A 13,223-nucleotide genomic window follows, 5' to 3' on the forward strand; every position below is an offset into this window, starting at 1 on the left:
GAGTTTACAGTACAATGTAAACCTATGGGAAACAAAAAACGCTGTGCACATGCTGTGGAAAAAAACGCGCGGAAATGCAGCGGTTTACAATCCGCAGCATGTCACTTCTTTCTGCGGATTCCGCAGCGGTTTTACAACTGCTCCAATAGAAATCCGCAGTTGTAAAACCGCAGAAAAACCGCGGTAAATCCACGATAAATCCGCAGCGCCTTTCCACTGCGGATTTATCAAATCTGCTGTGGAAAAATCCGCAGTAGACCAGAATACGTGTGCACATAGCCTAAACATTTGCAACTGGTATATTTCACTCAGTGATATCTAGGATGTGGTATTTTAGAGTTCCCTTTATTTTATTTTTTTAGCAGTGTATAAGGCAGGATATCTGTACAAATATATGCATTTGTTTTTCTATACTGGCTGGGCATGCAGAAGTTTACAGCAACAACCTTCAAATTGCAGCAATTTGTATTTATACATGTGCCGCAGCACTACAACTTGTCAATTTTACAAATTTTAGCTCCAGATTGCACTTGCAGAATGGTGCTTGGGGCTCATCAAGATTCTGATTATATTCAATATCTGAGCACAAGGTAACTGCAATGGGAACAAAGTGAAGAGACCGGTTAGACTAATGTTCACTGAGCTCATCTATTGCAGCGAGACCAGCCAACTATGTCCTAACAGATGATGACAGAGGAAATAAGGATTTACGAATGTTAAATGAACTTCGTTTGAACAGTCAATAAGTGCTGATAAAGTATAGGCGCTCTGTGCTGAAAGGCATGGCCAAACATTCAAGTGCACCTTAGCACCTGCGTTACCTTCCATCTCCTCAACCCATCTTTGATTGAGAGCTCTGGCTTCAAACAGTCAGGGAAGGGTTAAGATAGATGGAAAACAAGCAGGTGGGAAGATGCACTTGAATGGCCATGCCTTTGTGCACCGAGCACCCTTACTTGGCTTGCTGGCAGAGTTTCTTGAAATTTCTATATCTGATCCTTTTGGTCCCAAGAAACCTTAGCTGCTCCTAGAGGGGTCTCCCTATTCAAAACACACGTAGCCTGCAGGTGTAGAGTTGGGTCGGAAGAGAAGGCCTGAATGCTTTTTTGCTCATGGGCGTTACACTACAATGGAAATTGCCTCAGAAAACCCAGCTCCAGAACGAACTGATGTTTAGCCAGAGGGTGATTTCATGTGGCTCAGCAAGTTAAGATATTCCTATGCCGGGTGTGGAGTCTGAGAGACTGCAGTGTCAACATTTTATACAGCTCATACACCGGCCAAAGCTTCATATCTCACTTCTGCATTAAAATTGGGTGCACATAGCTTGCTTTGGCCCGGTCTTTGCAGTATAGGTGAATTCTGATGTATTCTAACACATATGGAAATGTGCATTACACGGTTTCAAATCCACTATGATCTTAGACTTTGAAAGCCATCATGACTCAAAAATACAGTCAGCAGCACCAACTATTTACTATTCTTTCCTTGGTTAATTCATCTCTAGCCTTATTTCAATTAAAACAATGTTGTTCTCTGCGGTTATGTGATTTTTAAACACAAAGATTTAACAAAAAATTAATTGTGCATACAGTGAAGGTTGCAGGGGGCGCATACTAAGCAACTGAACTGGTCACAATGAGTAAAATATCTAATATACTATTCAATATTATGTACCAAATCCTATTGCACACCCTAGTCCACACTAAACACGTTCTGAAATTTGTGCAACTACTAAGTTTGGAATTTGGCCATGAACCACCATGTTGGGCACTTGACCAACAGTACAACTCTGATGTCTACATGGACGGATATTGGTTTCAAAGGTGGAGACCTCCTTCATTAGATGTAGGAAGTGATCAATGTCGATTTGGTCCTGATGCTGCAATCTTGGTGATCAATTTCTATAGATTTAGGTTTGGGAATATTCAAAAACAGCCATTTACGTCCATTAAAAGGGTTGTTCCGGATTAGGATAAAAGCTTGCAGTCTGTCAATAACAATTCATGTTACAGTCAAGTGCCATCAAGACTCATCCATGTGACTTCTCAAATTTCTTCTATTGAGAGAAGATGATAGTGTTGACACTTGACCACAAGTATGCAAATCGCACACATATAACCGCCGTCTCGTGCCGGGAAATTGTAAGTGCACGTGCACTGCATGCTGTCTCGATTCTGTAATTACATAGAGTTAACTGCATACTTTAGTCCCAATCCTGGGCAAACCCTTTAAAGCAAAGGTTTCTAATGTCTGTCGCAAAAGACCAACTTCCAGCATCCACTGCCATCTACCAACCTCCGTCTGGGAGTTGTAGTATAGCAATAGGTGGAAGGCCACAGGTTAGAGACCACAATTTTAAAGACTGTATGCATGCAGCTATCCATACAACACCAAAAGAATGGGTACAGTGACATTTATACAGAGCGGTCCAAGGATCAAAATAATAGAGTTTATTATGACATGTATTCCGTCTTCTTGACTAGGGCAGGTACTTCTATTCTATGCCCCAAACAGGGGCAGAAATCTTCATTATCTCTTTAAGAGCCCCAATATATTCTCCAGAAAATACGCATTTGATTTCAATATACTTCAATAATAAATAAGAAATACTTTGCTTTACTGAGCAGCGTACTTAATAACGTGTGGCTAATAGCACCAATATGTTGTAACACTGTCATTTTGCCCAACTCCATTCTTCAAGTGCACCCCTATACAGTCAAGGTTGTTATTGGATTTAGAGACCCCAATCTCTCTATCCAGATCCGTGCCCTGGGCGCTCGTTATTAAGTAAGCTCTTCCAGACGTTTCACATAGATTCTAATACTGATCACCTTTTCAGGTAATATACAAAAAGTGCAAACCAAAAATAGCTTCTTAATTCCTTCATTAGTTCTAGACACGGCAATTTCATTCCATTGATCTGCACTTTGGAAGAAGAGCATTCACCGCTTACACATTAAAGCTATGGAGAACAAAAAAACAACAAACCTTCAAAGAATAAATATCCATTATCTGTAGAAATCAGCCTGTATGGAGCCTAACGTTTAAATAAAGAATATATGTAAAATATATACATTTATAGAACTTTATATACCTATATACAATTTAGAAAATATATGTACACTAATTTACATGATCATTTTGTGGGGGAAAAAATCCTTCAAATAATTAATTACACTTCTAACCTTGCTTCTTTCATAAACTTTTTTTTTGGCAAGGTAACGGATTTGTCCCTTCCCCACCTTTTCGCCAGCCTCAGTGACCATTGGTGGGAAGCTGAAGCAGTGTCAGGTTGGTGCCATTTTGGGCATCTCCTTTACCTTGCCAGGCCTATATTTACTGCCCATGAGAGGCAGTCACTTCACATATTCACAATCACTTGCACAACCTCCTTCATAGAGTAGAAAAATGTACTCTCGCTTGTCCTTCCGGAAAATTTAAGGTGACGACGAGCAGTTCTCACAATTTCAGGGTAAAGTTGTTGGGTGTTGTCTTCTGTCTTCAAAGACATTTATACAAGTTCATGCCCAGGAGCTGTTGTTTTCTACTCTTGGTATCGACCTGTAATGAGAGAATTATTGCACTGAGCATATATAGTAATACTATTGTAAAGAGACTAGCCTTAGCAATTACTGACCACATTAACCAATGAAAAATGGTGCACATTTATATAAAGCTGGCCATGTACATTATAGGAAGGTCATTTTAACCCAATTTAGATACATTTGTTTAGGGCAACCAAACAGTTCCTGGTGGAACATGTCAGGAGGAAAAAAAAAAGGATGGGGCATATTGGATTTTACATGTTCAATCCATTGTATTTCTCAATGTATTGTACCTGTAGAAGGTATCACTCTCTTCCTAATCTAATAATCGTGTACACGCTGCTCAACAGACAGGTTTATGGCTAAAGCGACAGGTGCTGGCAGACCGTTATCTACTGCATATGACCAGCCCAACATTTAGCAAATATGATGACGTTATTGACAAAGGTGGCAGCCATTACGATGCGAGTCAACATTCAGAATCTACATTGCTCTATGTACTTTAGACTTTGAATGTTGCTGTGGCATGTTACCTCGTCTCCTATGGGAGTATTAGTCACTTGAAAGGTATCTAAGGTCTAAACTATCTTGATAACGGTCAAAGAATTAAGCACAAGACCCACAGTTCCTTCACCAGACTCCACTATAGACACACGAGCGTATGACGTTCTCAATGGTGAGAGAGAGGGAAGTAAGCCACTGCCAGACTCCACTCGCTGCATAGCTTTTGAAGAAACAAAGGATCAGACATGTTGAAATCCAACAGGCCCAATCCTTCTGTACCGCTACATCTGTCAGGAGGTCCTGTGTACATTAAAGGGAAGGTGCCGCATTTTATTTTTTGTATTAAAAATGATTGTTTATATAAACAATTATTTTTAATACAAATTTACATTTTTTAACTTTAATTTTTTTTTTTATTATTAATTATTTTTTCAGCCACTGGGTGCCGCCATTTTGCTTTGCAGGAGTGTAAGTGTAGCTGCACAACACTTAAGGTACCGTCACACTTAGCGACGCTGCAGCGATACCGACAACGATCCTGATCGCTGCAGCGTCGCTGTTTGGTCGCTGGAGAGCTGTCACACAGACAGCTCTCCAGCGACCAACGATCCCGAGGTCCCCGGTAACCAGGGTAAACATCGGGTAACTAAGCGCAGGGCCGCGCTTAGTAACCCGATGTTTACCCTGGTTACCATCGTTAAAGTAAAAAAACAAACGCTACATACTTACCTACTACCTCTGTCTGTCCCCGGCGCTCTGCTTCTCTGGTCTGGCTGTGAGCACAGCGGCCGGAAAGCAGAGCGGTGACGTCACCGCTCTGCTTTCCGGCTGACCGGCGCTCACAGCCAGACCAGAGAACCAGAGCGCCGGGGACAGACAGCGGTAGTAGGTAAGTATGTAGCGTTTGCTTTTTTACTTTAACGATGGTAACCAGGGTAAACATCGGGTTACTAAGCGCGGCCCTGCGCTTAGTTACCCGATGTTTACCCTGGTTACCAGCGAAGACATCGCTGAATCGGCGTCGCACACGCTGATTCAGCGATATCAGCGGGACCTCAACGATCAAAAAATGGCCCAGGCTATTCCGACACGACCAGCGATCTCACAGCAGGGGCCTGATCGCTGGTACGTGTCACACATAGCGAGATCGCTACTGAGATCGCTGTTGCGTCACAAAACTTGTGACTCAGCAGCGATCTCGCTAGCGATCTCGCTATGTGTGACGGGGCCTTTAGGCTGCCGTCACACTAGCAGTATTTGGTCAGTATTTTACATCAGTATTTGTAAGCCAAAACCAGGAGTGGAACAAATAGAAAAGTATAATAGAAACATATGCACCACTTCTGCATTTATCACCCACTCCTGGTTTTGGCTTACAAATACTGGTGTAAAATACTGAGCAAATACTGCTAGTGTGACGGCAGCCTTAAGGTACCGTCACACTGAACGATATCGCTAGCGATCCGTGACGTTGCAGCGTCCTGGCAAGCGATATCATTGAGTTTGACACGCAGCAGTGATCAGGATCCTGCTGTGATGTCGTTGGTCGCTGCAGAAAGTCCAGCACTTTATTTCGTCGCTGGACTCCCTGCAGACATCGCTGAATCGGCGTGTGTGACGCCGATTCGGCGATGTCTTCACTGGTAACCAGGGTAAACATCGGGTTACTAAGCGCAGGGCCGCGCTTAGTAACCCGATGTTTACCCTGGTTACCAGCGTAAATGTGAAAAAAAAACAAACACTACATACATACCTTCGCTGTCTGTCCCTGGCGCTCTGCTTCTCTGCACTGGCTGTGAGCGCCGGCCAGCCGGAAAGCACAGCGGTGACGTCACCGCTCTGCTTTCCGGCCGCTGTGCTCACAGTCAGTGCAGAGAAGCAGAGCGCCGGGGACAGACAGCGGAGGGTAAGTATGTAGTGTTTGTTTTTTTACTTTTACGATGGTAACCAGGGTAAACATCGGGTTACTAAGCGCGGCCCTGCGCTTAGTAATCTGATGTTTACCCTGGTTACCGGCATCGTTGGTCGCTGGAGAGCTGTCTGTGACAGCTCTCCAGCGACGCTGCAGCGATAGACATCGTTGTCGGTATCGCTGCAGCGTCGCTGAGTGTGAAGGTACCTCTACACTCGGTGTATCTCCTCCCATGTGTGTTACTGTGCTGACCAGTGTATCTAATCCTCTCCTGTGTGATGCTGTCTGCTGAGCCATGTATCTAATCCTACCCTGTGATGCTGTCTGCTGAGCCATGTATCTAATCCTAGCCTGTGTGATACTGTGCTGAGACATGTATCTAATCCTCTCCTGTGGGATACTGTGTGCTGAGCCATGTATCTAATCCTCTCCTTTGTGATCCTGACTGCTGAGCCGTGTATCTAATCCTATCCTGTGTGATACTGACTGAGCTGTGTATCTAATACTATCCGGTGTGAAACTGACTGCTGAGCTGTGTATCTAATCCTCCTGTGTGTGATACTAACTGCTGGGCCGTGTATCTAATCCTCTCCCCCTTTATGTGTGATCTATATGGCGGTATTATGTGAGAAGTATATGGCGTCGTTATGTGTGAAGTATATGGCGGTATTATGTGAGAACACTATGGCGTCGTTATTTGCAATCTATATGATGGTATTATGTGAGAAATAAAGGACAGTATTATGTGTGATCTGTATGGCGGTATTATGTGAAAACACTATGGCAGTATTATCTTCATAAAGTGGACCCATTCTATGGTGGTTCTGGCTGAGCACCTGCACACGGGTCTGGGGTAATAGAGGGGGCAGCATGACCTCCAGTTAGGTGCAGTCAGGGGAGGGCTGGTGAGGCAGCTGAAGAGAGGGGTCTCATTTTTTATCGTTACTATATGGCTACATTTCCTTCCCAGCATCACCCCGACTGCGCCTGTCGCCTCGCTTTCACACATCGCTAGGACAGGATGGAGAAGACAGGATCTGAGGATGGGAATGGGGTCTGCATGCAAAGTCTGGATCAGAACAGGCTATCAATCCTCAGAAATGTTTCCTGAATTTCTGTGGAGCAGACAAGCAGACTGTCCATCCATGTGTATAAAAGACAGCGCTCTATGTACAATTTCCAGCTGCTCCGCGCACCGAACATGGTGCCTCTGGTTAGCCCCCAGTAGGGCAGTGGGGTACTCTGAGCCGGGCCCTTCGGTTCTCAAGGGGGATGTCAAGGTCGCTGACCTGGTCCGTGGCCCTAGGGACGTCCGTTGTAAAAGGGGGGGAAAGGTCTTTAAAGGGATAATGTTCGTGGTGCCACCTGTGGTATTCGGTCAGGGTGACAGACGCTGCTTAGGGGTCCGCTGGGGTGATGTTATGGCAGCTAGATGGTATACCTTCCCACAGGTGAAGTATGTCCCCAGGGCTTCCCAGAGTGTAGATGGTGGATGGTGAGAGGCGCAGTAAAGAATGAGGACACAAGGTTGCAGTCTCTTTACCTTTACTGGAGGCTTCAGTGTCCACAGTCTAGAGCACTGGATCACAGGGCAGGCAGAGTCCAGCCGGTCTGAAGACAAATCCAGAGCCCCCTTATCCAGGTGGAAATCAGTAGCCTTCCTCTAGCGCCTGAGTGTTGTAGTCCCTCCCTGTTGAGCTTCTCGGTGAGGTCCTCACAACTATTGTAGATGTTAAGTCTCTTTCTCTCTGTCCCCCTGATGGATAGGATACGACAAACCCGTATGACTGATGGCCTGAGGCTTTTTACAGGGACCCTATCATGCCCCAGCCCCCACAAGTTGCCACCGTGCCTCCTGGGTAGAAGGTCGGGCAGCCAACATGGAATTAACTGTCCTGCCAGTCTCTGAAGTAAAGCGTAGAGATCCTTACTCCCTCGGTGTTCTGGCTACCGGCTTTTCTGCGCCTCAGAAAGGAGGCAGGCTTCTCCTTCTGGTTTCCTCTCCTTTTGCTATGACTTCGTTTCTCACTCACTACAAGACAATTCCCTTCTGATGTCTCTTTCTTAGGATGCTGCCGCACGTGGGGCAGGCACAGCTCCGTGGACCCTCGTCCTACGCAGGCCTCAGTCTGCACCTGGCTCTCTCCCTCTCCAGCCAGCTTCTCTCTCTCTTCCTATCCAGACTACCAGTTTTACCAGTTGTGAGGAGTGCCCTAATAGATAGAAGCATGGCTCCCCCTGGCGACCTGGAGTGTGAAGTGTGTTGTGTGGTTTGTGATACCTGGTAGAGTGATCTCCTTTATTGCCTTCAGACGTAACATCACTCCCCCTGGTGGAAGAGCAACATTACTGCAACGACCAGGACCATGGGGCGCTGCACCTCCATAAACCAGCACACTGCTCTCCTGAAATACTCTGTGCTGCTGTCACCCTGCTCCCTCCACCATATATCTCCCAGAATCCTTGCTGCCTGCCATCCTTGGTGACTGTCTACTTGTCAGTATAACTTTGCAGTCACCAACAAAATGGCTTCTCACTGTGTTCACAGCCATGTCAGCAGACTTCGCCCATAATTACTGCAGTGCAGTAACGTGAGCTAGTTGTACACTAGGTTTTTGTCAAATTTCATTAGCTGCTCCCCCTAGTGTTTAAAAGTGGAAATGCCAAACCTTTTAAAATTATTTTTTTATTTTTTACTAAATTATAAACAAATTATCATATTTAAGAAAATTTAAACATTAATTCTTTACATTTTTTTTCAATCGCAGGAAATTTTTTTTTTTTTTATAGCACCTTCCCATTAAATTTCCAGCCAGTCCTGCCAAAATTTATAGCATTTATCTTGTGTATGAGCAGCTGAAGAAAGACCCTAACTTGCACAATTTCACTTATTCTGTACCCCATTAACCATTTCAGTTAATTTCTTCACATTCATTTTATTTAATATTATTCACAATATTATATTACCGGTATTTATGATTTTTGCTAGTGTTTCTTGCATTTATAGGAAATTATCTGTATATATTAAGAAATGATAGAAAATCTATTTACACTTTTTCTATGGAGTTCCTATATAACCCAAGGAACATATCACATCATATATAAGCAAAATAAAGTCCAGTCTACACAGAAAGGCAAACTGAAGAGCTAACTAGCAGAGGTCTTTGTAAACCCCAGCAGGAGACTCCCCCCTCTATGAGGAGGCAATGAGCTGATCAAAGTGAATGCAAGCACATCTTCACAATTAGAGACTTTTAGGTTTCTTTTAGAAGTAATGAGGCAGACACAGTAGGGGGCACTATTGATTGCTTTAGAGCATAGGCTATGAAAGGTACCCAGGTGAGAGAAAATGTGCCCCCTAGGGCGTTAAATCCAGGACAACAACTGAGTGCCAGCAACAGCGTTAAATGGGACATGACAAGCTGGTAGCTTGTGTACACATCAATTAAATATCCACCACTGCTTTTCTGCAGGACACAGATCTATGGCAAACAATGTCTTAATAAAATCGTTTCCTATAATCTGTGTATAAATATGTATAAACGCCTTCTCTAAAGGGTTCGGAAACGGAAGGAATTCCAGACTGGACAGGGCCGCTGCAGCTAGTAGAACCCCAGTGACAAAATTCTGTAATTAAGGCTGAATTTATTGCAGCCACATCCTATAGAAATGACTAACAGCTATAAAAATGCCAATATAAAAAAGTATAGACTAGGCCATATGAATAGAAGAGTACACGGCCCAATATATTGTCTGCTAGGTCTATGAATATGTCATAGTGTCCCATATGCCAGGGATGACTGTACCTTATCAGACTTTCCCAGAGGCTGGCGGCATCATGAGTTGACTCACCCTAAATAAAGGACAAACAACAAATGTCACTTTTAAAGGAATGACAAAAGGACAAAACGTGAGATCTCAGTGATTTCGGGATCTAGAAAATACCGGGCTGCCATGAGCATGGAAACTGCTCACTCAGCTTTGTGTGTTCAATTTGTATTTTTTTTCTATGAGTAGAATTATACAGTGATGACTCCTCATATATTAACAGAATGGGCAGGAATAAGGTTCTGGCCAAATAAATGTCCATCACACTTTTCATAAGTAGGGTGCAGAGGTGGTTAAAATGTCTTTTTCTGGGGTATGCCTCATTACTGCTACTATTCATGGATATCCTCTGAAAGTTATTATACCAGGCGTCAAACTGATAATTGCTTCCCATTAAAATGTTATTTTTCTATTTTTGCCATATAACAAGGTGTGGCTGTAACAATGCCTTTCTCTACACACACATATATTTTGGCATTCCCGTCATTATATGCACATGAAGACCTTTCATTTTGAGCTACATATTACAGGGCTCTGACTGGTAGGCAGCCGCCTAAATGTAAGAAGCCTAAATTAATAATGGAGTTTCTGCCAAATTACATTTTAATCACCGTAGCCAAATGCAACATTAATGTCATGAACCCGACTGGATAATATTCACTTGCGCTAGCTGATCATGCACCATGATTCATAGACATTTCACTGTGTGGGTTATGTACCGTGCTGGCATAATTGTCACAGTTCTGCTTATACTTGAAAGTAGAAGAAATCTGGATGTCAGGAACAGAGCGCAAAATAGGGTGATACCCTATGGGTGGGGGTGTCTAAAGGGATTGTCCGGTCTAAAACGACAAGTCTGCAGTCAATCTATGTGACTGCAGACTTGCAAGTCCTCACATAGCGGACTGTTAGAATTCTCCTGTGTCAGCGCTGGGAAAGGCAGTCACGTGACCCCCAGTAAATGCTATGTATACTGCCGGCCATCTTGAAATCCAAATAGACCGTTTCTGGCCATGTGTAATACATTTGCATTGAGCATGCCAAAAACAGTCTACTCAGATTCTGTCCGGGAGTATTTACATCACATACTTAGGTCACGTGATTGCCGTACCCAGCGCCGACACCGGAGAATCCCAACAGTGTGCATTCCATGCTATGTGAAGGTTCACAAGTCTACAAAGAGTGACTGCAGACTTGTCGTTTCAGATTGGAAAAGCCCTTTAAGTGATTGACTAACGCTCACCTGGTGGAGTTATAACAGGCACAACTCGTATGTAGGCATGAAGGAAAAACAGCTGCTGTTGCCCTGTGGCAGGTGGATAACTCCTCCAGCTTGGTGTGGCGGGTGGATAAATCCTCCAGGAAGTATTGGATCCAGTTGGCTAAAACACGCTAGATGTGCTGCTGGAGTAAACAGAGTCTTCAACAATAAGGGATTTTTTTTCATTCACGTTTCAATGTTATATTGGCACCTTTATCAAGTGAAAAAAAATGCCTTTTTTTACTTGATAAAGACACCAGCATGGCGTAGAAATGTGTTGTGAAAAAAAAATCTTATTGTTGAAGAATAACTCCAGCAGCACATCAAACGTGTTTTAGACAACTGGATCAAGTACTTGGAAGCTGGTAATTTAGAAAACTCTTCCAAGTGCCTGTATTTTATACAACCTTGTATCCTAGTCATTACTTTATTTGTCCTTATATTTTTTTCTATCAGTGTATAGAGTATATGAATGGCCTTGGATTAATAAGATTAATTTTAAATTCCAGATTCCAATTTAAAGCCATCTATCCATCACCTAGAATGCGGTGATGTCCTGTTGTATGGTCGCTCAGTAACAACCCAAATTTACTAACGACTTAATACACCACCTTTAGTACCAACTATAAGAAGCCATGCTTATATCCTAGTAAAGGAATGCAATTCTTGTGATTGGTCCAGATTGCTACCTGTATAAACCAGCATTGTCTGTACATATCTCATGTAACATTCAATCAATGTGTATGCGAGAATATACTATAGTCCTTGTGTAGTTCCCCATTTGTTCTTTATCTCCATTGATTGTTGTCCCAAGGTTTCACGCATATCCGAGCAATCTAGGTTTATCAGCCAGAAGAGGAAACCAGAGGCTGCAGCAATTGTTCACAACCCAATTTATCCCAAAAAAAGTTGCGTCCCCATGTGTCCACCCCCAGACAGTGTCCATGTCCTAAACCTAGGGAGGGTTCTTTCATGACATTACTGATGTCTCACATTCCTGTGGGAATCGCACAAGGAGGGAGAGGAAGGAACAGCGCTCTACCCCCTCATCCTGACAGAGGAAGACACTAGTCTCAAACCCATGCTTGGCAAATAAATTGTAAGGAATAGTTTTATTCTATTTTAGGAATTCCTAATCTTTGCTGAGATTTTATGACGGTGAGAGTGGTTTATTTTAACTTTTCATCCGCCTATTCAATGCGGCCATAAAAATGGAAGTGCTTATTTTTGGATGAAGGGTTCCCTTACAATAAAATTATGTCTGCCAGCCGGAGTTCTGAAAATTACAGTATATTAGTAGTAAAACCCTCTACTTATCATAAAGATACGTAATTAAATGACTAAGCTCCCGAGCGATGTCGTGACCGTGTGGGCAAATGAAAAGCCTAAAGGGCCAATCAGGCCAGAAGTGCAGGCTGTGAACATACCGAGGCAGTGTCACCTCATGCAATGGGGATACTCTAGCCACTGCAAGGAACTAGCCTACACCTTGTGCTATGTGCACGTCCAAGATGGATCAGGACTACACCAGTCACAAATCGACAGCCAATACCACTACATTCTGTCCATGCAGAAAACAGAACATCCTGAAGGCACCCAACGGTGTAAGAAAACAGTCCAGCAAAGTCAAGTAGATAACATAAAATACAGTATATAGAAAAACCATGGCACTCATCCTTATTCAGGCAATGCTTCTTTATTTGCATACATGACAATTAAAGTGTGGGCTAGGAGAGGGTTCCCTTCCTAAGATCGGGCACAATGACTGTTTCATGTCACCCATTTGACACTAGGTGAGACTTGAAATAGTAGCCGGGCGGGAAGGGAGCGCGCATATGTTAAGTGTCATTTATAAAAAGAAGAATTGCTTATTTTGACTGTCAGCACAAAATGACTGTTTAAACCTAGTACAGGCGCTCGGTGCTCCATGGCGGGGCCAAACAGTTACCTACACCTCCCTACCTATCTCTGTCATCTCTTCATTGATTTCTATTCTCTGCCTCTATCAAGCTAGAGCTGTCAGAAATGGATGTAAAATAAGCAGGTGCAAAGGTAGACTTAGGGTACCGTCACACAGTGGCATTTTGATCGCTACGACGGCACGATCCGTGACGCTCCAGCATCGTAACAATATCGCTCCAGCGTCGTAGACTGCTGTCACACTTTGCAA

The 13,223-nt window shown here is 43.5% G+C and overlaps 1 protein-coding gene across 4 annotated transcripts in view; it reads right to left on the reverse strand.

Annotated features, from left to right (window-relative positions):
* Positions 1–344: 344 nt before the first annotated feature.
* Positions 345–13,223, reverse strand: part of LOC138670268 (sphingosine-1-phosphate transporter SPNS2) — a 201,395-nt gene continuing 188,516 nt past the window's right edge. The window contains exons 12-13 of one of the 4 annotated variants that reach the window (XM_069757460.1): positions 9,771–9,817; positions 345–3,564 (exon numbers count right to left, since the gene is read on the reverse strand). In XM_069757460.1, the coding sequence (XP_069613561.1) occupies positions 9,775–9,817 (43 nt within the window). In that variant the 3' untranslated portion in view covers positions 345–3,564; positions 9,771–9,774. The remainder of the gene's footprint in view (positions 3,565–9,770; positions 9,818–13,223) is intronic. The other 3 variants (XR_011319317.1, XM_069757461.1, XM_069757459.1) reach the window with 3 other exon arrangements.

The sequence above is a fragment of the Ranitomeya imitator genome, chromosome 3 (genome assembly GCF_032444005.1).
Source record: "Ranitomeya imitator isolate aRanImi1 chromosome 3, aRanImi1.pri, whole genome shotgun sequence".
In the NCBI taxonomy this organism is placed as follows: domain Eukaryota; kingdom Metazoa; phylum Chordata; class Amphibia; order Anura; family Dendrobatidae; genus Ranitomeya; species Ranitomeya imitator.